General features: G+C 41.8%; 1 protein-coding gene across 1 annotated transcript in view; it reads left to right on the forward strand.

The window, feature by feature from the left end:
* The first annotated feature begins 9,883 nt into the window (after positions 1 to 9,883).
* The window catches only part of LOC145412465 (uncharacterized), a 111,549-nt gene continuing 93,793 nt past the window's right edge, over positions 9,884 to 27,639 (forward strand). The window contains exon 1 of the mRNA XM_080282350.1: positions 9,884 to 9,922. Within this exon, the coding sequence (XP_080138476.1) occupies positions 9,884 to 9,922 (39 nt within the window). The remainder of the gene's footprint in view (positions 9,923 to 27,639) is intronic.

Raw genomic sequence — 27,639 nt, forward strand, 5'->3', positions numbered from 1 at the left:
TAAGTTAAGGGAGAGGTGGTAAGACGCTTCCTTTATCACAAGACACTTAACATAATTATGTACACTTCTTGCTTAAACTTTTGTCGTAACTCATATTGTACATCTACCATGTATTCACAACCAATCAAGAGTGAATATTATATCATCCACTCTTTTATTCACCATCAGGAGCGTAAAAGTCCGGGGCTAAGCTGCGTTTCCTTTAGGCTAGGTTAGGATAGGACTAGATAGCCTATAGGTTACGATAGGTTGTTGGGTTAGCGTTGGATACTATAGCTAGGGTTATGTTAAAGTTTAGGTTGGGGCAGGTTAGGCCAGGATACATCAGGCTGGGATAGCATGGATTCGGTAACTCCGATGTGGAAATTTGCTACAGAAACCATGGATCGAGTTCAAGAGGTGGCCATAAACTTAATGTAAAATGGCATCAAAGGAATAAGTCGGTCTGATACCTTTAAAAGTTTTGGACTACGCAAGCCTAGCCCCGGGTCCCTACGGTTCGAAGAAGGTAGTATGGTAATGACTGCTCTTCCCTCTTCCCCTCACCTTATGAAACGAAGAGACGGACGTAGATGCTGTTAGTTTACGCATCACCAACACTCAAAGGAAATAGAATTAATTCAAAGCTCACTCTTAGTTTCTTATTATTATCATTATTATTATTTTTTTTACACACTAACGCTCACAAAACTCAGCTTAGTTTCTTGTTCACTATATTCCTCCTTTACATAGTGTCCTTTAAATACATATGACCACGATCTTCCTCGTTCATGTTTTCCAAGTCCACAAGTATATTCTCTGCACACTAGCACGATATTCCTCGAGCACGCGTATTTTCCTCTCTAAACACACACACTACCGCCATTACCATGATTAACTAATTAAAACGAAAGTATGGTAGGAGATGTGCAAGTCTCTGATTTATGACCGTCATTTATAAAACATCTAGGGTAAGAAGTTGCAGACTCCCATTCCACATTACAGAGTATAGTCAGCACTGATATTGAAAAGTCAAGTGTTCTATAATAATCACACAATTTGAGTTTTTCCTAACTTTCGCACTCTTCAGTTCGGCTGTTAGTTCCGCATTTACCAGTTTTATTAAAAACACAGACTAACAATATTCAGTCACGTTAATACTCAGCAACTGCGTCCATTTATACTAAGTCAGTGTATTACGCTTTCTACCATCTTCACAAAATTGCCTTGATTTCTTAATACACAACCTCGGTGTAAAATTTCATTAACAGGCAACAACAAAAACTTTCTTTCGTAGGACACAATTTCGTATGAGTCTGCTATGGTAACCGAACAGGTGTCGGGATATCACACCTCATGAGAGGAGAGGAAAACAGATGACTAATCTTTTTTCACTTCCTCCAGCTGTCAACTTCTGAAACCATTATGAGTGAAGCTTCGATAAATCGTAGCGCTAATCGGAAAGGTTCGTAAACATTCACTGTCAGTACAGTCATCCCGATCACGAGATGGTAAACAAAAGGGATACTAGAGTCATCCCGAATACGAGATGGTATAACTGTCAATCCAACCATGCAAACTGTATTGGGCACCAAAGTCCATATAATTATATGGGCTTTGTCGGGTACGGCGGCTCGAGCGTACGGATGTGAGGGCTCCTCTTAGGAAGACTCTAACATATCTTCTTAACATTGTTTATGGATATGAAACCTCAGTATTATTCTGTATGTTATATACGCAATAAATGTTAGTATTTAATTATACAACGTGAAGGAAAATACGGTGTAATATTAGACACACTGCTTAGAGGAAGACAACATGAGAGATAATACTATACTGAGGTGTAATATTAGTTCCACTTCTATTAATTTTTGGTTAATGTTATTCTTGCTGACCTCTGACGATTATATTCAGCTTCGGTGGGACTTTGGAACTGGAGAGGTTAGACCAGCCTTCATTAATCCCTCCACTAGCAAAGGTCTCCCCACGCTGAATTAAAATCGTCTGAAGGTAGCAAGAATAAAGCAGTAAAATACGTCACCGAGCTGAAGGAGTTAAGGTCAAATTGCTACTTAAGATAGAAAAACAGTTTCTACCGAGTCCCCTAAGGTCGAGGAAAACAGTCTATGGCGGAAAAAAAAAAAAAAAAAAAAAGCGTGAGCAACTGGGATGAGTTGTATGTGCGAACAGATGGGGTGATGTGCGCAGCCTAATGAGTTTTCTGAAACTTTTTTTTTTTTTTCTGTACCTAGAGCCATAGCACAATGTATAACCATGAGCATAAGTTCGCCAACACTTCCTGTGCCGGCTGTGGGAGGGAACATTGGAGAGCATCCTTTTTTCTTTATACTTTTTTGTTGTGTGTCTCAAATTCTATGGCCATAGATGCCTTGTTTGTGGCCACTCCTAACGGGATTAAGGCGTCTGGCTATAGATGGAGAGAATATGAAGAACACAACAAAGGAGAACGATAGGAAGGGATAGCTGACAGGGGACTGTACAGTAGGTAGACCTTTGCTCAAGGTTGCGCTGTGCAAAGTAACATAACCCACACAAGCCACCTCGTCGGACTAGCAATCTCGCTGAATCAGTTACCTCTGTACCACCTATTCCTTAACGTTTTACTTAGGATAATACACTTTCGTATCTTCTTGTGTGATTAAATTATACCACACCGATACTAAAAAAAAAAAAAAAAAAAAAAAAAAAAAAAAAGGAGTAACTTTCAACTTACTATAAGAGGTAATATAAGCAAAATATGTCGTTCAGGATGAGGTGCCACAAATATTTCAGTCGTCGTCGTCCAGACATCTCTTTCCATGGACCGATGGGGTAGGTAGAAAAAAAAAAAAAAAAAACTAATCAAATGTCTACCCATTCAAGTGGGCCACACATTCACTCGCCATTCAAGCCACCGGAAACCTGACTCCACCGCACAGGCATAAGCTTCCACAAGATCTCATTTTTTTTTTTTTTTAAGTTACGAGAGGGAGTGGATCTTTTTTTTTTTTTTTTTTTTTTTAACCAATGCCCGGAATCGGAAGGAGGAGGAGGAGGAGGAGGAGGAGGAGGAGATCATGATGATGATGATGATGATGATGATGATAATGATGATGATGATGGTTTATGACTATTGCCTATTGACTGCACGAGACTAAGGGAACAAATTTTTTTCTCAGTCTTGATCTTCCCCTATACCCTCAATGACGGAAAAAGATCAATATGGTGGTATCGCTCATTCGTCCTTACCTTCCCCCCGTTCCCTCTCTCTCCCTCTCAGTCCCACCCTCTTTCCCCCTCTATCTCCCCCTCAATCCTATCCCCTTTCCCCCTCTCTCTCCCCTAAGCCCATCCCCTACCCCCCTCTCTTTCCCTTAAACCCATCCCTTTTCCTTCTCTCCCTCCCCCCAATCTCATCCCCACCCCCTCCCAGCCCCCATCCCAACACACAGAGGAGCTGGCAACGACGCTATGAAGACTGGAGGATGTGACACCACTGTCAGATCATTAGCTGAGCTCCAGTTTAAATCTCTTTGTAACATGCCATTTTTTTTTTTCGACTTTGTATGCAAAAGACAAATATATCGCGAGTCAGCAATAATAAGTTAATGTCAGTTTGGATTATCCTTTTACAACCATTTATTTTCAATATTTTAAAGGGTTTATTAAATGGGTACAAGGCAACTGAACATCGAAGGGAGGGTGGGTGACAATGTAGGTTGCCAACATTGCTATTTTATATTTATTCCGAAATTTTGCTCATCTTTATTCCAAATTTTAGCAATGTTGTATCAATTTTGGCTCATGTCAGAGCAATCGGCCATATGTTTTTATTCTTAGTATCTTTTGCTGCCGTTTCTAAGAGCAAATTTATCTGTGAAACCGGTACTTATATATTTCCCGAGTTTAAGGGGTGTGTGTGTATAAGATAACGTATGATTTTTTCTTCAATCATACAGTTACCAAACACTTAAGAAACAAACAAGAGTAAATCATACAGTGAAAAATACGATCAAACGATATGATGTCCGATAATGGTTCACTACGAGGAGGCTTCATCACGGTTAGCATCCTTTATGAATTTGGATCCTGTGGTTTGGTAACTCTAGGAGATCGTATTCATAACCCTTACGCTAGGCTGAGTATATGATTGCTTGCTGCTATAATCTAACCTTCATTCATGTGGTTACCAAGTTGTTCTCAAGCAAATTAGAGAGAAAAATAACTTAGATACGACAAGACAAAAATTAAATTATTAATGAAAATATTTAACTGCTGCCGAGACTTGCTTACCCTGACGACTAAGAATATTTATAAATAACTACGGACTTTGGGGTTGTATATATAAAAAATCCTACGTATATTTTATAGATAAAGCTCATAACAGTTAACTATAATCCCAGAACGTTTTGTTTTCACATTTTGTCACTGTAATATCCATGTCTAGTTAGCCTGTTAAGTGTGTGGCAGGTATGACAGTGAAAGCATATGAAATCGGAAGACTTTTACCTACATATCGGAAAGTTGTTAACAGCTGAAGAGGATCTAACCTGGGACGATGCTGTTTTATTTCCTCGATGAACAACTGTGGATAAAAAATTATTCTTCCATTTGAACATTCCACAGCATTGTAATACCAAGAAACATATCATAAACAAGTGAAATTATACGTAAGTTAGCGCTCAGTAAAGTTTGTAAATACGTCTTATGGGTTGCCAACTCTTGCAGGTGACTTTACACACAGGTAAGGAGTCAGTGCAGGTAAAGCCGTGAAGGAGGGGGGGCTACTATGTGCATTTACTCTCCTGTATCCTAAACTAGTGTGTGTATGTGTGTGTGCGCGCCTCTTCGGTTTTTAAAGTTAGCTCACATTCTCTCTCTAACTACATTGATGGTGGTGGTGGAAGGATCACTCGACTAACATGATCCCTGGAATATCAGCAACACTGATGACAACACTTTCGACTTCTCATCAACCTTGCATTTGTTAAGGCAGCTCGGCGGAAGTTTGGAATTTCTACGTGGTGGTGGTGGACGGAATAAACTCCAAGCAAGGTAATGTAAAAATTATATGCACCATAAAAAACCGCATTTTGGGGGGCGGGGGGCAATACCTTAAAATTAAACTTCTAGGCAAAAAAAAAAAAAAAAAATCAAGGAATATTTTTGAGGAAGAACCCTGAAACAAACTCCAAGAAAGGTAAAATAAAAAAAGGTATATACGAAAAATCAAGGCAATATTTTTTTTTTCTCCTCGACGCGTAAATCTAAATATATGAACACTTGAAAGATGTACTGTGAACAACATATAAAAATCACTGGACAATAAGTTTTCTAATGAATAAATGAATGCAGGGCTAATAATAAAGGGAATGAAAAATTTTAAATTTGGATACGGTGAAACAAATATGTCATACCTTAAAGAAAAGACAATGGAAACTGCATCTTTTTTCAGCTGGTGATTTATTTTCTTTTGAGAAGTGAAAAAAAAAAAAAAACATTTTCGTACATCTTAGTTAAATAAAATGTAAATCAATAATAATTCCAGAAAGTGAACTGTGAAAAATTATACGAGAACATCAGCCAATTTTTTTCTGAGGAATAAAAAAAAAAAAAAAGCATCTTCAAGAAGCTTAATGCAGTGAAACTCAGGGGTAATACAAACCTTCTCAGGATCCTATGACCCACTCAGTTGAAGAAAATCGTCTAGAGTCAACTGGAGCACACTGCTAGAGTTATATTATGAAAGAGTTAATACATCTTAGTGCAATAAAACGCAAGGCTGCTATTAACACTCTCAGGCTCATTTAACTCACTCAGCTGACTAAAATCACACAGGGTTAGTTGGATTGAAATACTACGGCTATTTCGACATGGGGCCTAAATACAATGGCAGTATTTAAAAGGCGAATTATGAATGTGCATGACTCACTCGTTGTGCTGATAGCCTCGTGACGAAATTCACCCACTTTCACACTCGTCCAGTAAAGCCAGCTCACAAAAATGTCGCCCCTGAATGTTCGAGCTAATAAATGCATGTGCAGTTAAGGGTAAAAGATGGTTTATAATGTCCACTGGGTCTACTTTAAACTTAAAGGCATGTCCGTCACTTTCCTCCCTGACGCATCACACCGAGGAGTACAATTTACGTGCAGAAAAATATGCTAAACTTCTCTCAGCTTTAGAATATTACTCAGCAGAGCAAAGCGAGAGGCACAAGAAGTGAAAATATATTAGGCAAACTGTTATCCTTTGTCACACACACACACACACACACACACACACACACACACACACACACACACAAAGCCTAGCTTTTTCTGTCTCTTATATTTTGAAACAGTTAATGAAATACTGAAATATTCTTGTAACTATTTGTGTGTATACCTGGGTAGGGCCGTGTGTGTGTGTGTGTGTGTGTGTGTGTGTGTGTGTGTGTGTGTGTGTGTGTGTGTGTGTGTGTGTGTGTGTGTGGTTGCTATTACAGTGTCGTGCAAATTATGCCTCCTTATTGTGATGTTTATGGGCAAGAAAAAAACAATTTCGACCCGACCCAAACCTTATTCTTTCTCATGGGAATAAGTCTCCTATATTTTTGTAAGGCATTTTATGAAGCTTTGGTCTTACGTCATATACCTGCCCTGACGAGATGGGATTTCCCCCCACCTCACAGCTCTCGAACCCCTCCCCCCTCACTCTCCCTCTCCATCTCCAGCCCTTCCCTACCCGTCCCCCCCTCTCCCCCACCTGCTAGCCTTCAACCCTTACCCTGTTCGTACTTAGAATTCATTTAGGAACCTGGAGTGCAAATTTGACGGTTGCATGTCTCATTGTTTTGAGAGAGAGAGAGAGAGAGAGAGAGAGAGAGAGTATTTCACGTGGATGGTTGATATTATAGATTGTAGGTAAAACAGAATATGATAGACAGACAGACAGAGAGATGTTCCGGCAGGTAGACAGGCATAGCACATGGACAGACAGACAGACAGATGAGCAGACAGATAGATATAGGCAGACAGATAGATGGCTAAGTTCCCGCGACCTTTTCTGTAGGTCAATGAGGTGAAGTGGAGTGAGTCTCCTCGTCAACCTTGAAGACTGAAGAGAGAAATGGAAGAAGAAGAAGAGGAAGAGGAAGAGGAGGAGGAGGAGGAGGAGGAGGAGGAGGAGGAGGAGGAATGAGCTATAGAAAAGAATGGTGAAAAAGGATGTATACTGGGTAGACCAAGAGATGTGGGCTACTTATAGCATGCCTTTCGCTACTTACGGTAGGATGTGAATTATTTTTTACAGTGGGCTATTTTTGACAGGATGGGGGTTATTTTTGACGTCGTAAACAATTTTGATAGGATGTGAGCTATGTCTGGCAGGCGTGGGCTATTTCTGGCCATATGCAGGCTACTCTGGAAAGATTTAGGGACATTTTTTACTTGGCGTCGGCTGTTTCCAGGTGGGTTTGGGGGTACTTTTTGCAACAACCTGTGTTCACGTTCCTTTAGATTTCGCAACATCTTTTTTTCAGATTTCGTAACTCCCCTCTCGCTATATATATATATATATATATATATATATATATATATATATATATATATATATATATATATATATATATATATATATATATATATTGCAAAGGAAGACAATGTTATAGATGTACACTCTTTTCATAACACTTCTCCGTGACCAATACCATATCCTTGTGTTAATCTATTGTTACAGTTGAAGATGGCGAGGCAGCAATTTTGGGTAAGTTTAAAGTACTGCAGTCAAAGTAAGCGTCCTGTAAAGTTCTACATCCTTTTCACTGCAGTTCTTCGTGACTAGCACCAAGCTCGAGAATTAATCTCTTGTTACAGCTCAGTAATTATGATGAAGAGAGGAGAATTTTTGACCAGGTTATGTGGACAAAGTACAATGAAATACAGGGGCGGGATGAGGGCGTGCTAATGAGGAGGCATGTGGCAACACTAGATAATAATTCGTGATGAGACGCACAATTACCGCAGTCTACTAAAAGGAGGTACATATCCATCTAAAGCTATTGTCAAATAGGAATACATATATATATTATGTATATATATTGTCTGTTGAGCAAGGAAGAGTGGCTGTGCGTGACAGAAATAAATGGAGAGAAATTGTGAATGAATAAGTGATGACGCAGCCCTGAGGGGATATTCTCCCGCATTTGGTCTGATCAGCTAGTCAGGTCAGGTGCGGGTAAGGGGATGGGTCTGTTATGATGTGGCAGGGGTAAACCAGTTCTGCTGTCGGGCCCTGCTGCGGATGTCACTGATTGCATTGCCCAGTTGACCCTTGTGCGGTGTGGTGCGGTGAGGATCTGTCCGTTCTCCCCTTTGGGGCTAAGATGCGAATGAATGTGTTTGAATGGATGAGTAAATGGAGAGTGAGTCGTCCTGTCTCGGCTACCTCCCTTTCCTTGGGGGAATCAGCCTAGGTATATAGATAGATAGATAGATAGATCAAAAGGGTGGTTTGGGTAGGTGTTCGTGAGGAAGGCTGTTCAACACTACCGGTAGATAGCTCTTGAATATGCTAACATTGCTAAATCTAAGTAAACATCAGCAAAAGTACTACTGAATGGAAATCCGAGTAAATATGTCTATATCGAAGGGATGGTTGAGTTTGTGGTGGTGAGGAGACGTGTAGCAACAAGATAGCTCTTGAATAAGTTAATACTGCTAAAGCTAATTAAACATCTGCAAAACATATTGCTAAATGCAAATAAAAAATATAGATCGAAGGTATGGTGGGGTGTGTGTTGGTGAAGAGGGCTGCAGCAACAATAGATACTGTAGCTCTTGAATACGTTAACTTTGCTAAAGCTAACTAAACATCTGCGAAAAGTATTGCTAAATGAAAATAAATAAATCCAGATCGAAGGTATGGTGGGGTGTGTGTTGGTGAGGAGGGCTGTAGGAACACTAGGTAGTTCGTGATGAGACACGCACGACTACTCCAGTCACGCTCCTTCCCTCACGCGCTCTACTCGGCCTTCCAGTTTTTATCATTGTTTTCCAGTGTGATGGAGAACGTGGTTTATTGTATGTTATTATTTATTACATACAACGCACCCCACCTGAACAATATAAAACAGGCACAGCAGATCACAAGAGTCTGATAACAGCGATGTGGAAGAAGAGAAAGGATGGCGAATTCTAAAACCAGGCAGAATAAAATCTAATCACCAGACAGAGATGAATTATACTGAACATCACATAAAAAATGTCCGGTACGAGGAACAATACTATCGACACTACTAATCCTGTAATTTCTCGTGCTTCTCTCTTCATATCTTTGTAAATCAGAACTGTATATCTAGATAACCCTTGAGAATTCTTAACTTCTCTTCTTCAGCAGCGAACACGGCCAGCCAGAAATTACTATTGTTTACGAGTGTGCAGGAAGACATAAATTAAGATGAGTACAGTATAGGGAAGAGTACATGAGAGAAGGCGTGAAAGAGTACTACTGACAGCAAAATTTCGGTCGACTTTCTATCTTCTTCCTCCACAGACTTAAAACTTAGTCTGTTGAAGCCGCAACAGTTGATACCGAGGTTTACTTGGCCACAGATTGGTGCACAGTTTGTTTATTTTCACCTAAAAGAACTCCCCAAAATTTAATACTAAGTCGTGGTTGCATAAAAATCGATGAGTTATGTGACAGGAATGAGTCTCCTTGGTTACAAGTCAAATTTATCGCCCAGTTTGACTACATTTGACCACCAGCTAAACTAAAAGTGGTCAGTGATCTTTGTCAGGCTAAAACAAACCAACTATGATCAGTGACGCTGACTTCCAATTCAGGAGAAAATTTTTCAGTCTATGAAGAGAGAGACAGAGAGAAGCAGGAGTGACGATAGAACTTTTTCGGCCAATAGAACATGAGGGAAGGCTGCCTGGAAGTTGAGAGTGACCAAATGGTAAGGAAAACGATCTGCCGTCCGAAAGAGCCTGAGTTCAATCCTAAAATATGGCAAGGAAGAGTCTGCAGATTTAAATTTTTTAAAACTTACTGATCTTCCATAGGAGCAAGCGATATGCTATAAAACACCCCCACTAATATCACCACCCCGGTTCCAAATGACACAGCCCATTCATTCAGTATGGATATTGGGTATTTGCGCCCATGTGGTGACATATGAAGGTGTGTGGCACGCTGGAGGACTGTTGGGCCTTTGGGAATGAAGCGCCTATATTTTTCTTGCCTCATCTCCAGCGACTCCCACCCTGGCCTCGCCCTGAACCATGCAGCACTCCCAGGCACATGACTCATATCCCACTACCGGGAACGCTTGAGCAATCGAACTGTATTGTGTGTGAAGAGAGAGAGAGAGAGAGAGAGAGAGAGAGAGAGAGAGAGAGAGACTCAAAAATCTCTAATCTGATCTAATCTCTCTCTCTCTCTCTCTCTCTCTCTCTCTCTCTCTCTCTCTCTCTCTCTCCACGCCCCTGCCCCTATCCATGACCCATCCTATGTATGAAGTTGTTTGACTGCATACTTCTCTTCCCAGTTCGTGGTCTCTCTCTCTCTCTCTCTCTCTCTCTCTCTCTCTCTCTCTCCATCCATCCTTTATTCTTTAAATTCTCAGCTGATTAGTGCATCAAGAGATAGGTACTGGCAAGATAGGACACTGTAGTAATACCGCAGTTTTTTTTGGGGGGGGCTCATTCTTACAGCAAAAAATGTACGGTCGTCATCATCATCATCACCATCATCATCATCATTATCGTCAGTCATCATTATCAATCATCAATCATCATATCATTATCATCAACGTTATCATCCTCATTATTGTTATTTTTTCCCACCTCAGGATGGGTGAGGAATATTACTCCCAGGGATGCTCCAGGATGTGAACTGGAACCTCTTAAGTTGAGGTCACACCCTAAGCTCTTGTACATTTTTTCATCCTCTTTTTTTTTTTTCAGGACAACTCTAGTGCTATAATTCATCTAACGCCAGACGATTTTCTTTAGCTGCGAGCGAGTCTGAGGGTAGTGAGAGTGTTAATACTATCGCCATTAACCCTTTCATGGTCGGAAGAACTTGACTATTTTATTTCAGTTAACGTAAGACTATTTCATTAGGTCAGAGTGAGTCATAGGAGTCTGAGAGAGCAGAGACCAAAAGATGTACTGTGACTTACCTCACGTACGGTCTATTTACCTAATGATCTCTTTATAAGTAATGGAAGTAAGTGCCAGCCTTCTAGGACAACTGCATAAAGAATCATGAATATTAGCACGGCGTTTTATAGCAGTCATATGGTGAACACTATTATAGGGCTTATGACTTCATACTGGGCTAATGGCGTTCTTAAAATCTCCACGAATAAGTAGGTACTGTTCTGTCACCTTAACTTTGCCAAGATGTTCGTCTTTTGTGGCTTACTTCACGTAAATTACGTACCTTACTGGCAGAAAGACAAAGCGACAGATTCTACATCCTTTTCATAACACTCACTCAGAAATAGGATTGTATTTTACTAGTAAACATTGTTACAACTCAGCATTCAAGATGAAGGGATGGCAATTTCAGGCCAATTTAAAGAGAATCTGTTAGTATGTGGGTTAATGATAACATGGATACATCAAAAAGTCATTATTATAGGTTAGCACTGTAGGCTAATCACCGCTCAGAGACAACGGTAAGAAATTATGATACAGAGGCCTGGCGCGGGTCCGTTATAGACCCAGCTCTCAGGGTCTTTGGCTGGCCTCCCGCTACTCAGCCCCGTGAGCTACTCCCACCAGTCGTGATGAGGCCTGGCAACAACGCGGGAGGCCTTGAGATCACGGTTTACTAAGTGCTCTGGTACAGTACTGGGCTGATGGCTGTATCCTTGATATTTATATGGCGAACGAGAAGGAAAGGGTCGACTACGGAGCCTTTAGGTAGGATCCCATTTTGCCTTAGTTTGTTCGTACCTAGAACTTTAATGCGGGAATGTTTGGGTACTTTCCTCATTAGTCACACATACGAGAAGCCGTTTGGAAATGTCATTCCTTATTCCGCTCTTCGTGCTTATTCATTTTGAGTTCTTTTGCCTCCTCTCCAAAGTCCCTCACTGATGCCCCCTGAAATACTGTAGGTTGAAGAGCGTACCATTCTCCCCATCCTTACATTATTTACCTTGGTATGTTCTTTCTATACCACGTTTTTACTAAACTGATTAAGATCCCTTACCCCTATCAGCTCATGGCGATGGTCTAGTGTACTGAGAATGGAGAGTGGGCGGCCATGTATAATCATTTTGGAGGGTCGTTCTGACTTGTAACCAAGGAGATTCATGCCTATCCTATAACTCTGCTTCATCTCGAATTTCATGCAAGCACGACTTTTTCAAATTGAGGGAGTGGACAAGTTCTGTTAGGTAAAAACACACCGGCCATAGTAAACACAGAGATTCTTTCATACTTCATAACCTGACTCAATGAATTTCGTGCAACAACGACTTCCAATACGTTGTGGTAGTGGCCATATTCTCTCAGGTGAAAATAAACAGACTACAGTAATCAAGGTGACTCATTAGTACCTCATAATTAAGGTTCATCAAATTTTATGCAACTACGGCTAAGTAATCAAGTATTTGGAGTGGACCAGTTCCATCACGCAAAAAGAAACACCCTACGGTATAGTTACTTCCATTGTAATTTCTTGTTTCCCCTCCATCCTGCTGCTCTCAGGAGTGTTGTCACAAGCACAGTCTAAGAGTTCTCAGGGGAGCACAATAACACACTTGCCTCTGAGCAAAACAAGCGCGCGCACGCGCGCGCACGCACACACACACACACACACACACACACACACACACACACACACACACACACACACACACACACACACACACACACACACACACACACACACACACACACACACACACACACACACACACACACACACACACTGAGTTACTGTGGGCCCAGGGAACGGGTGGTGTGAGGTGGAGAGGAATGAAGCTTGGGTGGGACGGGGTTGGGTTGGGTGGGGTAGGGAGTCCATGGAACGGAACTTGATTCTAAAAAAATGTCAGAGAGAAATGTCTTATAACTGACTGTGGGAATTAGCACATACCTAACCCTTACACTTTAACTGGGGAGTCTTATAATTTTAGGGGTCATACTTATCCCTCCCAAGTTCTACATGGAAGAGAGTCTGTACCCGTTTGTCTTCACTAATACAGATACCAAATACTTCACAATCAAGCTAGAGTGAAAATTAAAGTGACAAAATACGGAACACAAAAAGGTCTGAGATACTACCTGACTTACGGAGACTCGTTTATTGTATTAAAAAAAAAAAAAAAAAAAAGTAAAATATTTTATTAATTCGACCCCAGATTTTCCATATTTCGTTCCTGATCTCAGTTTGGTTACGGTATATACTTCTTCGCCATAGTAACCCCCTGAAGCTTAGGACATTATCTTTATCTTGTTCCTGGTACTAACTGAAGATTTCGCTCAGCTTCAGGGAGACCTCGTATGGTGAAGAGGTATATGAAAGCTATATCTAAACCCTCTAACTATCCTGTTAATACACACACACACAAAAAAAAAAAAGGTCTCTCCTGAGCTGAATAAAACAATTTCGAGATACGCGTAAACTTCAACCTCCCTAATGTACTGCAGAGAAAACATAACAGTAGGAAGAGGTGTTGTTCCCTCAGGTAGCGAACAACACACACATACTGGGAAAAAAAATAACTTGAATTCTGAGAACAAACAATCGTGAGTTTAGAGGGAAAGCCAGAACAGCAACTTTAAACGTCCTGGGAATAAAATAAGAGCTTTAAAGGTAGGTGTTAAGTAATCTGTGGTCAAGTTTCCCCCTTCTTAACTTTCCTCTTGACTTCCCTGACTAAGCTGTTGTCTTGCTAACTATATTTTCTTTATTGGCATACTATTTCACTCAACTATACACGTGACGAAGTTAACTAAAGCTACTGTTTATCTCATCAGCCTAGTTCGAAAGGTAAGGTAAATAAAACTGAACAGAGTAACATACCGGTAAAATTACTTCGACTAGACATGACCACTTAACCACATCTTCCCTTCCCCTTACCTCCCTTCACCCCAAACTCCCCCTTATCCCACCCTCATCCCTCACCCCCGAACCGCTCCCCCTACTTCACCACCAACTCCCCTCCCTCTCCCCATTTGTCGCTCATTTGCCGGGCAGACTAGTGAGTTGTTTGTTTCTCTTTGTCCTTGTTTACTCAGCAGTATAATTGCAGAGAACGACGCAAACCGACTACTACTAGCCGTATTCTAGGAGAAAAATAGGACTTGGAATAATTAAGACTGCCTTGATAACTCTTGTGCAGAATGTTCAGTCTCTGTCTACCGCTATCACGTAAGGAGCGACCTCAAACGAATCGCATGTCACCCTGTCCTCTGCTATCTTTCTGCCCTTTCTCCAACTTACAGCACCCTCTCTCATATACCTCTCCATCCCATCGCTCCACTTCAGTCTATGTCTTCCCCTACCCATCCCTTGCCCCTAAACTTCACTTACACACTCTCTCCAGGTCAGTCTCCCCTTTCCAAGCCTCTCCTCGTGTAGTGAATAGGCACAGAACCTATGCTTTCGTATTCTTTTTCATTTCCCTCCTTCCTCACCCTCAGACAACCCTCTCTCATCCTATTTTCCTCATATCCTGTCTCCTTGCTTGTAAAACACTTCCCTGTATTTGCCTTCGTCATTCCTGTCCTGCCTCCTAATTCTTCCTGCTTTCCTCCAAGCTTCTTTCCATCTGCGGTGTAACTCCATTTGACTCACTCTCTCTCTCTCTCTCTCTCTCTCTGCGCACCCTTCGTCTAACCTTTTCCTGTATCGTAAATCCCTCTCGCCTTTTCCTTGTATTTTCTCTTTTCTCGGCTCTGTATCGTAACAACAACAATAATAATAATAATAATAATAATAATATTATTATTATTATAAATATCATCAGCATCAGCATTATCATCATCAGCTTCAGTCATCATCATCATTTTCTCTTTCGCCCTAGATCTCGTGGGTTGATACACAAGAACACCCAGTCAAGGCGCGGTGGGAAAGAACACTCTTACTTATGTTTTCCTCGCCTTGCACACATGTAGGTTGCTCAAGTCGTTTTGTGTGTGTGTGTGTGTGTGTGTGTGTGTGTGAGAGAGAGAGAGAGAGAGAGAGAGAGAGAGAGAGAGAGAGAGAGAGAGAGAGAGAGAGAGAGAGAGAGAGAGAGAGATTAGCTTTAATCTTACAACAGTTTCACTCTATTTCATTAACCTCATTTATGGCTGAGCTCCCTTTAGCAGTCTTTATATCCTCTGGGTCTCTCTTCCTCTATCATTAGCTTCTTCACACACACACACACACACACACACACACACACACACACACACACACACACACACACACACACACTCTCTCTCTCTCTCTCTCTCTCTCTCTCTCTCTCACTAACAAGCATCACCTGGATTACTTCTCCCTCCCTTCTTTGCAGTGACTGTTCTTATTTTTCCCCTTCTGCGCTCTCTCCACCCTCTTTCCCTCCCACGCTCTCTACCTCTTTCTATCTTCGTCCTTTCCTCCTCTCCTCATCCTAAGCCCTCCTCCTCCTCTTTCTTTTTCCATCAGCTATCGTCATATCTTTTCATATCGCCCTACATCCCTTTTTCCCACACACACACTAGTTCTCTCTTCTTCGCTATTTTCTCTCCATCTTTTCTCTCTTTTCCTCCCTTCCTTCCAGTTACTTTAGTCTCCCTCCCCCTCCCCCTCCCCCTCCTCCTCCTCCCCAATTAGCTGTCCTCTCACTCCAAATCCTGTTGTCTTCCGTCCCTCCTACACACACTTTCTGTCTTCTTCCTTTCCATCCATTGCTCTTTCCTCCATTCCTTCTCTCTCACTCCCCCCTCCCCCTCTCTCTCTCTCTCCGCCCTTCTCAGTCCCCTTTCCTGATCTCCTCTCCTTGATTTAGACTCACGGAATAGTTACATTAGTTATAACCTGTCCTACAAGAAATAGTTTGGAAAGAAAATAATAGGTCTGTTGCTGTATGCTTTCCTTTGTACTCCTTTCTGCCTTCCTTTCAGCAACTCTTTCCCCCTCCTACCTCTTCCTTTCCTCCTCTTCTTTCGCCTATTAAACCCGCCCCCCCGCTTCCCCAATCCTCCATCCTGCAAGGCGGTTAGGACAGGAAGCAGTGTGGCTTGAAGGGTCAGCTGGCAGTCGGGAGGAGGAGCAGACGGCCGGAAATGAGTGAAGGCAGGACCGAACAAAGCGTCTCGTCCTCCCACCAACTTAAATTAGACTCGTGAGGCACAGTAAGGGGTGATGGCCAATACACCCAGGCCCTCAAGAGAGAGGTTTGAGGTTCGATTTTTTGGCTACCAGGACACCTTTGGGCAGGGGGTCGTATTTTAAGTGGCTCTAAAGAGCTTGTAACACCTCTTTCCTAGCGATTTATTTTGCAGATTAAACCATAAAGTTCCTGTACATTACTCAAGGAATATTATAACGCTATAAATAACAAAGCAAAGAATATCAGGGTGTAATATGCAAAAAAATAAATAAATTAATAGAATAAATAACTGAGGAAGAGATGCAACAAGGCCTCCGTCGCCTAGAAAACGACCTAGAGTTATATTTTACCCTAGTCTTCTCGCTAACAACTTGGCATGGTCCACAAACGCACTTCTCATAACTAAAATTCGTTTATGCAGGAGGAAATGGAGATATGGGAAGTTTGTGCACTTTCATCTGCTTGTCCTACCCGAAGTCGTATTCACAAACATTCTTAGCTTTAAACTGTGCAGAAGATTGCTTGCTTATAATCTTATCTTCGTCTATACAGCCTCCATCTAGAAATCTCCATCCTTCGTCGTCTACCTCCTATGGCGATGAATATGGTAGGTTGGGACACATAAAGGGTTAAGGAAAAGAATAAAGCATAATTTTAAAGGCAATTATAACAAAAAAATTATGGTCAAGATACTCCTACTCAACTTCCTCAGGGCTTCACCCCTCCCCCCCTCCCTTCCCCTTTGCCTCCCCCTCTGTCCCCTTCCTGAGTCCCTCTCCCCCTCCCGCTGTCCCTCCCCCCTTCTCCCCATTCTCATCCTTTGCTGGAACATACGTCATCCTTCCTGCTTTCCTCAAAAACTCTTCTTTGTTCCTCTGTTCTCCTCATTCTTCTTTTTTCACCACATTACGTATAAGATGGTTCATGCTCATTGTCGCTTTCTCCTGATATTTATATTTGTTTTTATTTAGCCTATCTTTAAACGATTTAAGTCAGGTTAGAAGATTTATTTTGTTTCCCGAAGTGGAGGGGTTTACTGTGGTCTTTATTAGTCTATTCGTTTTGAGGAACATAATCCCGTTGCGCCAAGTACAACAGTATCTATGTGTACCGACACTTAAAGAATAGATTAGAGGATTAATGAAAAAGACTAAGAAAGTGGACCCACGTATGGTCAGAATTACACCCACATGGTATGTAGGGACCAAATTGTTGTATCGTCACAGTAAACGAATTTTTGAAAGTACAATTATTCGATAAGAACATTTTTATCGGCACTGTGGAACCAAGACATCTGTGCTGGTCTGAACCCTGTGTGCAGAGCGTGAGGGCTGTGTTTGGCTGTCGTTAAAATTAGGTCAGGTAACTCAGATAGGAAACAGGTCTACTCTGTGCACAAAGATAAAGAATAATTACAGATGAAAAGAGGATGGCAGAAGACGAGAGAGAGAGAGAGAGAGAGAGAGAGAGAGAGAGAGAGAGAGAGAGAGAGAGAGAGAGAGAGAGAGAGAGAGAGAGAGAGAGAGAGAGAGAGAGAGAGAGAGAGAATTTTTTTTTTTTTCAAGATCAATGTCTTATGTACAAGTTATGCTTCATTCTTCCGATCAGCAAGTTGTCTTATTCGTAACAGGAAAACCCGTGGCAATGAAGAGGTTAAAACACTACGTAACAGCAACTGAGACTTTTTTTTTTTTTTAACCATTAAACCTCGGAGGAAAACTGATACTACAGCTACCCCCAGAAAATTTTACTCGCCAATGAGAAGCCTGCCGAGGTCTGAGGTTTTAGGTCAGAGCAACATTTGATGACAATGCAGATGATATAGTGCCACCACCCATGTTCTAAGTCGTTTCTCAGCATATTTAAATACGTGGCATCTGTGTGTGTGTGTGTGTGTGTGTGTGTGTGTGTGTGTGTGTGTGTGTGTGTGTGTGTGTGTGTGTGTGTGTGTGTGTGTGTGTGTGTGTGTGTGTGTGTGTGTCTGTGTGTGTCAGAAATTCGGGTTCAAGGGCAATTCCCCCCCAAACACACACACACGCACACACACACACACACACACACACACACGCACCCTGACTCCCCTCCGTGCATTTTAATTTCAATGGAGGAAGTTTAATGTACGTGCATCTGGTGTGACAGCAGGAGGACACGAGTGAAAGAGATACGCTCAGTCAGGAACTGCATCTATTGGTGAGTAAGGAAAGAAAACATATAAACCTTTTAATCTCACAGTAAGATGATTCATAAAAACAGATCATAGCTTCTTTGTCTAGGGGAAAAACAATCAGGAAAAAAAAATGCTTAGAGCTCGTACTAGGCGGTTCTAAACACAAAAACAACACACACACACACACACACACACACACACACACACACACACACACACACACACACACACACACACACACACACACACACACACACACACACACACACACACACACACACACACACACACACACACACCTAACTACACAAATCGGAAGTCTCGTAACACTGAATCACAGCACTTTTGTCCAGAGATAAAGAAGTCTAAAAAATAAAAAAAATCCCCCCAACGAAGCTCCATGACCAGTACTGCATGACGCCATCTGTTAAGAATCCCTTTCACTTCCACCCTCTTGAGCTGATGTCTCCAGGCGCAAGGGGGAGTGGCTAGCAGTCTATAGTGGCCGCGCCTTGGTGACGTCAGTGCAGAGTGATGATATCCCACTGGTCAGCACATCTATCGCACAAATGCTTGAACCAAACTTTGACTCCTGGGCCGGTCAGACTGGTGAATTAGGTCTGTTTCCTTATATCTCTTTTCATTACCTTGGGACCAGGATTCAAACTATACTGCTGACCGAGTTCTTAAGGAAGACCGGAACTTTGTAAAAAGAGGCCCTAACTGATGCCCACTTTCTATACATACAACATGGATTTTAGCTACAAGGAAAAACTGCCATGTTCAATTAGTCCTTGTAAGAAGTGAGCTAGTATTTCTTGACCCCTGTTAGCTAGTATTCCGGTAAACTAGTGTTCCTGTTAGTATTCCTGATAAATAGTATTCCCTTAAGTTAGTATTCCTTGGCCCCTGTAAACTAATATTCCACAAGTCTAGTACTCCTTAACCCTTGTATGCTAGTATTCCTGCAAGCTGGTGTTCCTTGGCCCCTGCATGGCGTGAGGTGGGAGGGAAGGGCCGTGTGGGAGGGAGGTAACGGATCTTTCCCTCCACTCCCTTGTATACGTCAAAGGGTCTGACTCTATGTGGCTTTGGAGATGTCGTGGCACCTCTTCTTTGCCGATTTTTTTCTGCACGTTACACCTCGGCGTCGTACTGTGTGTTACTGATGTAAACTGTGTTGATACTGACGCGATGTAACTGGCATACAAGACAACGTTTAAGTCTAATATGCAAAATAAATCGCTAGAAAAAAGAGGCTACGTAGCCTCCCACGTCACCTAGTATATGGTCCAAAGGTTGTCACTTATCCCCCTTGACCTCTTTAATTTAATGACGCATTTTCTATTTTATTCTCGCAATTTCCAGACGTTTGCACTGATCTTCCATTAATTTCTCTCCTAGGTGGCTCTATCAAGATGAATAAAATCATCCTCCTGCAGCAAAAACACCATAAAAATTGCGTCTTCGGATTGAAGGGTTGACCCAGAGGATGTAGTTTTTGTTATTACTTGGCTTTATATTTCATTTGGAAAGAACGGGTTTTGCTGAATTTAAGTTTTGGGTTCCTACTTTTCAGCATAAAAACTGTCTAGATTGTCATGTTTTTATGAAAATTTCCACAAGCACACCGAATATGATTTTTTTGTCAAAGCAGCGCTCAAGAAAACTATTTACCAGTCACTTATCATGCTTATCACCACCAGAATAATGACGAATCTATTTCCTTCCTCGTTTGCACATCCAGGATTGGTATGGCCAGTTGTCCTTTGACTTCCACTATGCTCTTGGTTCCTGTTGTCGGTCTGCATTCACCTGACGGAACTGGGCCACCCCCACAATTTAATTATTAAGTCGTGCTGGTATTAACTCTGGTGAACCTTAAGTAGGAAGTAAGAATGAGTCTCCTTGATTACCAGTCTAGGTGTGTCTAGTCTGACACACCTGGCCGTCAGCTACATTGAAAAAGAGTTAGAGATCTTCGTTGTCTAGTTCATAAGACAGTAAATTAAATACTCACTGACCTAAATTTACTGATTCAGTACAATGATGTTAAAGAAAGAAAAAGAAGAGAGGGCGAGTAAGGTAAGGAGGGGAAAGGGAGGAAGAAACGAAGAAGGATTAAGGAAAGAAAAGAAAAAGAGGTAAGGAAAGAAATTAGAGACGAGGGAAAGCAAGGTATAGGGATGAAAATCAAGGTGCCCACGCGAGCGCGCACACACACACACACACACACACACACACACACACACACACACACACACACACACACACACACACACACACACACACACACACACACACACACACACACACACACACACACACACACACACACACACACACACACACACACACACACACACACACACACACACACACACACACACACACACACACACACACACACACACACACACACACACACACACACACACACACACATACTACCTGTAGGAAAAGCCCAACAGGATCTGACGAAGCGGCGGGCGGGGGAAGGGACGGATTGCGAGAGGTGAAAGTAGAACGAACACGCGGGTGACATCCTTCCTGCCCTGCGTGCTAGTGGGGGTGGTCCAGGGCTGACTATAACGGCTCTGTTCACAGTGAGGTCTGGATCCAACATTAGGGTCATATTCTAAGTGCCAAAGGGGGTTTCGTAGCACCTGTTTCTTAGCGATTTATTCTAGCTATTATATTTTGATATTCTTCTTTACGTTAGGTGTATGATTTTAGCACCGACTCAATTTGCTTCAGTAACACACAGGAAGATAGTGAGAAGTAACGTGTGGAATAAATCGGTGAGGAAAGGGTGTTATGAAATCTACACACCCAGTTAGAATACGTTCAATATTTTGGCGCAAACTGTCCGATCATGTAGATATTTATTTCATGTGTCTGACTCTAGGCAGAGAACGTCCAGCGAAGAAAAAAAAAAAATCCACGAAAAGTCAAGAACATGGAATGGGGTAATCTTAGCATATATGAAAATGGATATTTCGAAGAGGTTTATGTAAACTTTACATGCATGTTAAGTACTGACTTGAATATTTCACTGATATCATGATATTTTTATCTGATGGTTTCCCTCCAAGTGTTCCCCAGCTTGTATCTGTTTACATTTTCGATGGCTACCAAAGCCCATTAGACATACATGGTTTTCTCTGATGAGTAAAATTATCAGCATTTAACCAGAATAAAAACGGAGTCAAACGATAATAAAGGTATTTTTTAATCTTCTTCTAGTAAAGAGTCACTTGCAACCCAAAGCATCTCTGGTTACAATGCTGATTTCATTACCGCATCACTTCATCTCGCGCTCTGTCGGTTTTACGGTTCATTATTTGTTAGTGTCATTTCTGCGTTGTATTATCAAGCTCTGTGTGGGGTTTTGCAAAGTAGCAATTATATTTTCAGTTCTAACCTCATTCCTTTATTGTCTCATCTACCATTGTGGTTCTGTTTCCTCTTGCACAGTCACGATCAGCTGTCATCTTCCACATCTGAGGATCCGAATTCATGCAACGAGTTTCAGTCCTGCTTCCCTCTTGCCAGGTTAGGATTACATGGTAAGGAGAATGTCTAGCTTATGATTGTACCTGTTATTCTTTCTAGATTATATATTACGGTGATCTCATTCCCACAGTCGCTGCCCAGTTTGCTTACTCTAGCTCTTTTACCATTACCAGGTACTCAGTGTAATGCTGGTAAGTGCATTCATATATTTCCTTCCCGCTATTTCTTTCCTAATGCCGGACGCACATCGTGACGTTGTCTTTCCTACTATAACATAATATAAAGCATTTTTCTTCTCGTAACCAATATTTATTTTTGTTGTACGAAAAAAAAGAGACATGGAAAAATATTGCCCTCTCCCTTCATTGTCCAATCTCAGGTAAAGAAAAGAATTACTGTTACGACAGGGATTAGATTGTAAATATGTCTGCGAATCCCACCCTCGTTCTGCATTGTCTAGTCGCCAGTGTGACATGGTGATGTATGCGTTCCCGGAAGTAAGGCTGTGACGGCAGGAAACAGGCTTTTATTTTGCCATGCTTTTGTTTACATTCCAATGGGCGGCCTTCCCATTTATGTGTGTGTGTGTGTGTGTGTGTGTGTGTGTGTGTGTGATTCTGGCTATATAATATAATCCTTTCGGCCTGGTAACGTGAATTTCATTTTTTTTCTAGATGATATCATTGAGCTTTGAACTGATTATAGGCGAATCTTATTATTTTTTGCAGATGATATAATAATGCTTTGGACTGATTATAGCAATGATTGACCATTCACTTCTAGAGGTCTTAACTTGAACTACATCGTCTGGAAGAAGCAAGAATAAACGAAGCTAATGCGTCACCGAGTCAAATGGTTAACAGTCCAATCTCTTACGCCAACCACTCTTCCTGTGTGCCACACACCACATGTCACTGATTCGGCACTAATATGGATCGCCCGTATTCAGTGCGTGGTAGAGATGTCGCACTCAAGACTTGCATGAATGCTTCAGCGGGGCTGTTTTGACTGCTATGGCCGTGTGTCTTGTGGAAGATCGGTAAATTCCGTCTTAACGAAATACAGATAATCAAAAGGTTCCATTTTCCATCTTGGGATCGATGATTAGTTTAGACCATGAGTGGACACGGTATAAATCCTTATATACTCTCTGTACAGCGTCTCTGTGAGGTTCAAATTAGGGGTCGCTAAATGATCTTCAATGATTTAAGAGAAATTAAGTGCGGGAAAAGAACGCCTTTATGTGGTGGCATTTATACAACCGACTGGCTCTGCTGCCCGGTTGTACAAATATCCCTCAACTCCTCCCCATCCATCGAATGGAGGATGGTGAACTCGTAGAGAATGGAAACTTCAGCCTACAGTGAACTAGGTTCACGTATGGATGAAACTTAGGCCACCATAACCACCACCAACACCACCACCAACACCACCACCACCACGAAAACAACAGCAGCAGCAACAACAACAATAACATCAACTGCAGCAACAATAACGAAAATACAAACGTGACGGTGATGTCCTTCTCACGGCACTGATCGCAGCGGAAGGCGGCGGTGTGTGAGGGGTGTGATGTGCGGCTTCCGTCAGCACGCGCTTCCTATACCTGGTTCCGGTGTGGGGGTGGGGTAGGTTCACAAGGCACGTGGCGGGGGGCGACCACGTAACCCCTGGACCACCACAGACCCACAAACGGGGGATTATGGTCTCTCTAAATCATTAACCCCCTGAGTCATTTTGAAGTCTTTCTGTATTTAGTATGGCCTCTCTAAAGCCCTTGAATCATATCTATTTCTGCTACCACATGATTTTTATGTGGGTTAGAAAAGATTCCTATAAGTGATGGGATTAATGAAGGCTATATTTCACCTTTCCACCTTAAAGTTATCCTTAAGCTGAATAATTGTCTGGCGGTTGCAAGAATTATACAAGTGGCATCCTCGCTGTGAAAGGGTTAATAGAGCTGCTCGGTCACAAAGAAGGTGTGCGCAAGCTGGCCACTGCAACACATACATATGTAGGCTAATACTCGTACACAAGTTTCATATCTATATCGATCTATCTTTTTATCTATCTATTTTAATCTACTACTCTCTAACAAGTAACGGAATATCACTGACAAAAGTATATGAATTTCATCGTCATCATTATCATCATCCGGACCTCCTTTCCCATCCTAGGGTAGGGTGTGGAGTAGCAACGTCCAGACAGCCCAAGGCTAGACCATGCTTCCACTCACTCATCATTCAGGTCCCCGAGATCCTGGTTCCATTTGATACGCCAAAAAAATATGAGAGAAATGTAAAGAACGAAAAATCTTAAGGAAATGTATTCAGCATCAGAGTAATTTGGTGCACAAGGAAAGTACTATCAAATGAAACACTGCACAACTGTTACAAATTCTACATTTACTACAGCCGCGGTAGAGGGATGCCTTCACGTGGTGATACTCTTATAACCGGACGGATACATTGCAGAGATATACAACTGTTCCTCAGTTCCTTCCTTATCCTGCAAAAGAAGGATGGTGAACTGCTGAAAAAGAACCACTTCAGCCTGCAGTTCACGGAGTTTACGTTCAGATAAGCCTTGGGACACATCAAAAACCACAGCGATATTAACCCTTTTAGCCAGAGGACATAATTAGTTGTTTATTCGTGCTGCTACCAGGCTAATTTACTCAGCTTAGGAAAGTCCTTTAGTAGTGAACGGGTTACTGCAGGCCATATCTTTTCCTATTCTGTGCGAAGTCACTTATAAGCTTAATAAAATCGTCTGAAGACAAAAGAAATAAAACAAAAATTACGTTCTCGGCCAGAAAAAATCGCGCTATACAATGGGAATACTGTTAAATGCAAATCTCTGGAACTGTTACAAGGTTTACATCTATCACAACAACATCAGCATACAAACGATGGGTGACTCAGTGGGGGAAGTAACAAACGCGGAACAGTTATTCGTTTATGCAATATTTATGCACCATATGCTCGAAGTTTGAAAGAAAAAAAGACATTCACAAAGAAAATTATACCCATGAGAGAATGAATCAAGATCTCACTTCGAATTCGTTGGACACATAGCGTTTAATTCCTTATGCTGTTCTTATTACTCTTTTCACTCTGACTTGGCCTAAAATTGCCATCTCTCTATCGTGAAAGCTGAGCTGTAACAAGATACGATGCACCATAATTTAATGCTAGTCACAAAGAAGTGCTATAGAAAGGATGTAGAGCAGTAGCACTGTCTACTTCTACCACTGACCTGCGTGTTATAAGCTACAAAAGGACGAAAATCTGCGCCAATTTAGAGTAAAAACACCATAATATATTTTTACTATCTTCATACGCTTTTATTCAGCTTAGGAAAGATTTTAAGTGAAGGGGTTAGATATGAACTTGATTCACCTGTTCAAACTACAGGTCTTTCCCTAACTTGGCTAAAATCGCGTGTTCGGTAGTTTGAAAAAAGGGAAAAAAATACGGCATCGGTATGGAGTGAAAAGACTGGAAATAAGAAGCAGAGGGGGTAACAGATTGCAGAAGCGTGTTCCAGAGTTAACTTTCTTCATAGTTTTCCCTGTTTGCGGTGTTATCGTCGATTTATTTTTAAGTGACGAATCTGGACTTCTCTCTCACCCTGAAAAAGTCGTGGATGCATGATATTCAAAGAATCTTAGGTATGAGGTAGGAGTAAGCCTTTTTCGTTGCCAGCCTAATACACCCTCGATCTGTTTACCAATGTCCATCAACTGAGCTGACAATGGTTAGGAATATTTGTCATGTTAGAACAAACGTGCTGTCATAGTGGACATCCAACTTTCTCTCGAGTTCATCTACTGCTCTCACTCCCCCTCCCCCAGCCTCACCTCCCACATCTCGTTCACCCTGACCTAGTTTACGACTGACCCCTGACCTTTCCTACCTCCCTCCCTACCTTCCCTCTGTCTCTCCCTCCTCTCCCTCACACTGATATAGCACACTTTCTCCACCTCTATAGTCATACCACCTATCCCTGCCTCTCTGTCTGACTCCTTATCATCTGTTTCTCTCTTTATCCCTACCCTCCCTCTCTCCCTGTCTCTCATGATATGCTACACTCTCTCCATCTCTCTCAATAGAACAAAAAACTTATGCACTACACTCACATTTCCAGTTCACCTCGTGCTGACACTTCTCACATGTTTACATCAAAATAAATTCTCAAACTAGTCTACAACCATTAGAATACCAGATAATTAGTTTTTTTATTACCAATCTCATTAGACCTTGATCCCATCCACTCACCTGGCTACGCGGTTAAAATTTTTGACTCACCCGTAGGAAATGACAGTTTCCTAGGTCACTTTACTATGGTGCAGAAATCTAACACACAGAAACTGACATAGATGCCTAGGTCATTTTTCCATACCAAAGAATTCTAACCCACCAACAGAATCTTAAACTGTTGCCTAGGCCACAATTCCATTTTATACAATTCTGGTCTGTCTACAGTCAATGGCACTGCTGCTCGGTCACTTTTCCATACTATTGAATTCTGACCCACCCGTCACAACTAATAATTGTCTGGATCACTTTTTCCTTACTGTGAAATTCTGACCTAAACATGGAACCTTGCATTCCTGTCTGCTTAGGTCACTCAGAAATCTAACTGATGCATACAACCTTCCATACGGCAGTCCTCAGCATCAGTTATCCATATTGTAGGACTGTAACCGATGACTGCAGGGAGAATAGCGCCACTTCCTTAACGATTCTTCTTGCTTACTTCATCCTTCTGTCCTCTGATGTGTTATGTATACAGTTTTGATATCTACACAGAATACGTAACCAATTTTATTAACATACCAGAAACATAAATACGAGGATAAAGAATACGTGTTAGAAAGCTTCCTTAGGTAACGAGAATGTGACTCTGCAGTTGTTTCACCTAACCTTGGCTCAGCTTTTCTTCCCTTTCAAGCTCAGTGGCAGAAAAAGCCAACACTACAGCTCTACATCATTTTCCATAGCACCTCCAAGTGACTACCCTTAAATTCCAGAGTTAAATAATTCCTTCAACTCAGCATTCATGATAGAGATATGGTCATTCTAGGCCAAGTTAAAGTGAACTGAGTATAGATCTCATCCCAACACCTTCCCACGAGTCAGGCAGTCTTGGTGGAGGTAGATGGGAGGGTGATGGTCTTTGTTCCCTGGCGGGGGCGTGGTGGGGGGTGGTGGTGGCCTGAAGTTTTTATGGCTCTAAGGGACGCAGTCCTTTACCTGGATGTCAGCCTACCTCACTCTCCCACTGTGTGTGTGTGTGTGTGTGTGTGTGACCAGATATGGCCCATAAGGGTTTAAATCTAAGGGCTGGTTACGGATTATAGGTCACATAATGCTTCCCAGGGAGTCAGGGGAAAAGCGGCCGGGAACTCTAATCTTTAATGTCAGAACTTGGTAGTCAGGGCGATTGTAATGGCAAATCATTTCTCACACACATTAACCTAATCACATAGTAATAACGCAGAGTCATGATAACAAGTCTCTTAACCGCTTCTAATCGAGGGCGTCATAAGTAACGCTTGCTGCTACCAGACAGTAGAAATACGTCAACAGAAAATTATTTACGTCGATGACTTATGGGGACTTTTGCTTACTGTAGAACTTGGCTAAGATCCTTTTTTAAT

The sequence above is a fragment of the Coenobita brevimanus genome, chromosome 93 (genome assembly GCF_032717465.1).
Source record: "Coenobita brevimanus isolate Jiangsu-jjx chromosome 93, ASM3271746v2, whole genome shotgun sequence".
NCBI classification, from domain to species: Eukaryota; Metazoa; Arthropoda; class Malacostraca; order Decapoda; family Coenobitidae; genus Coenobita; species Coenobita brevimanus.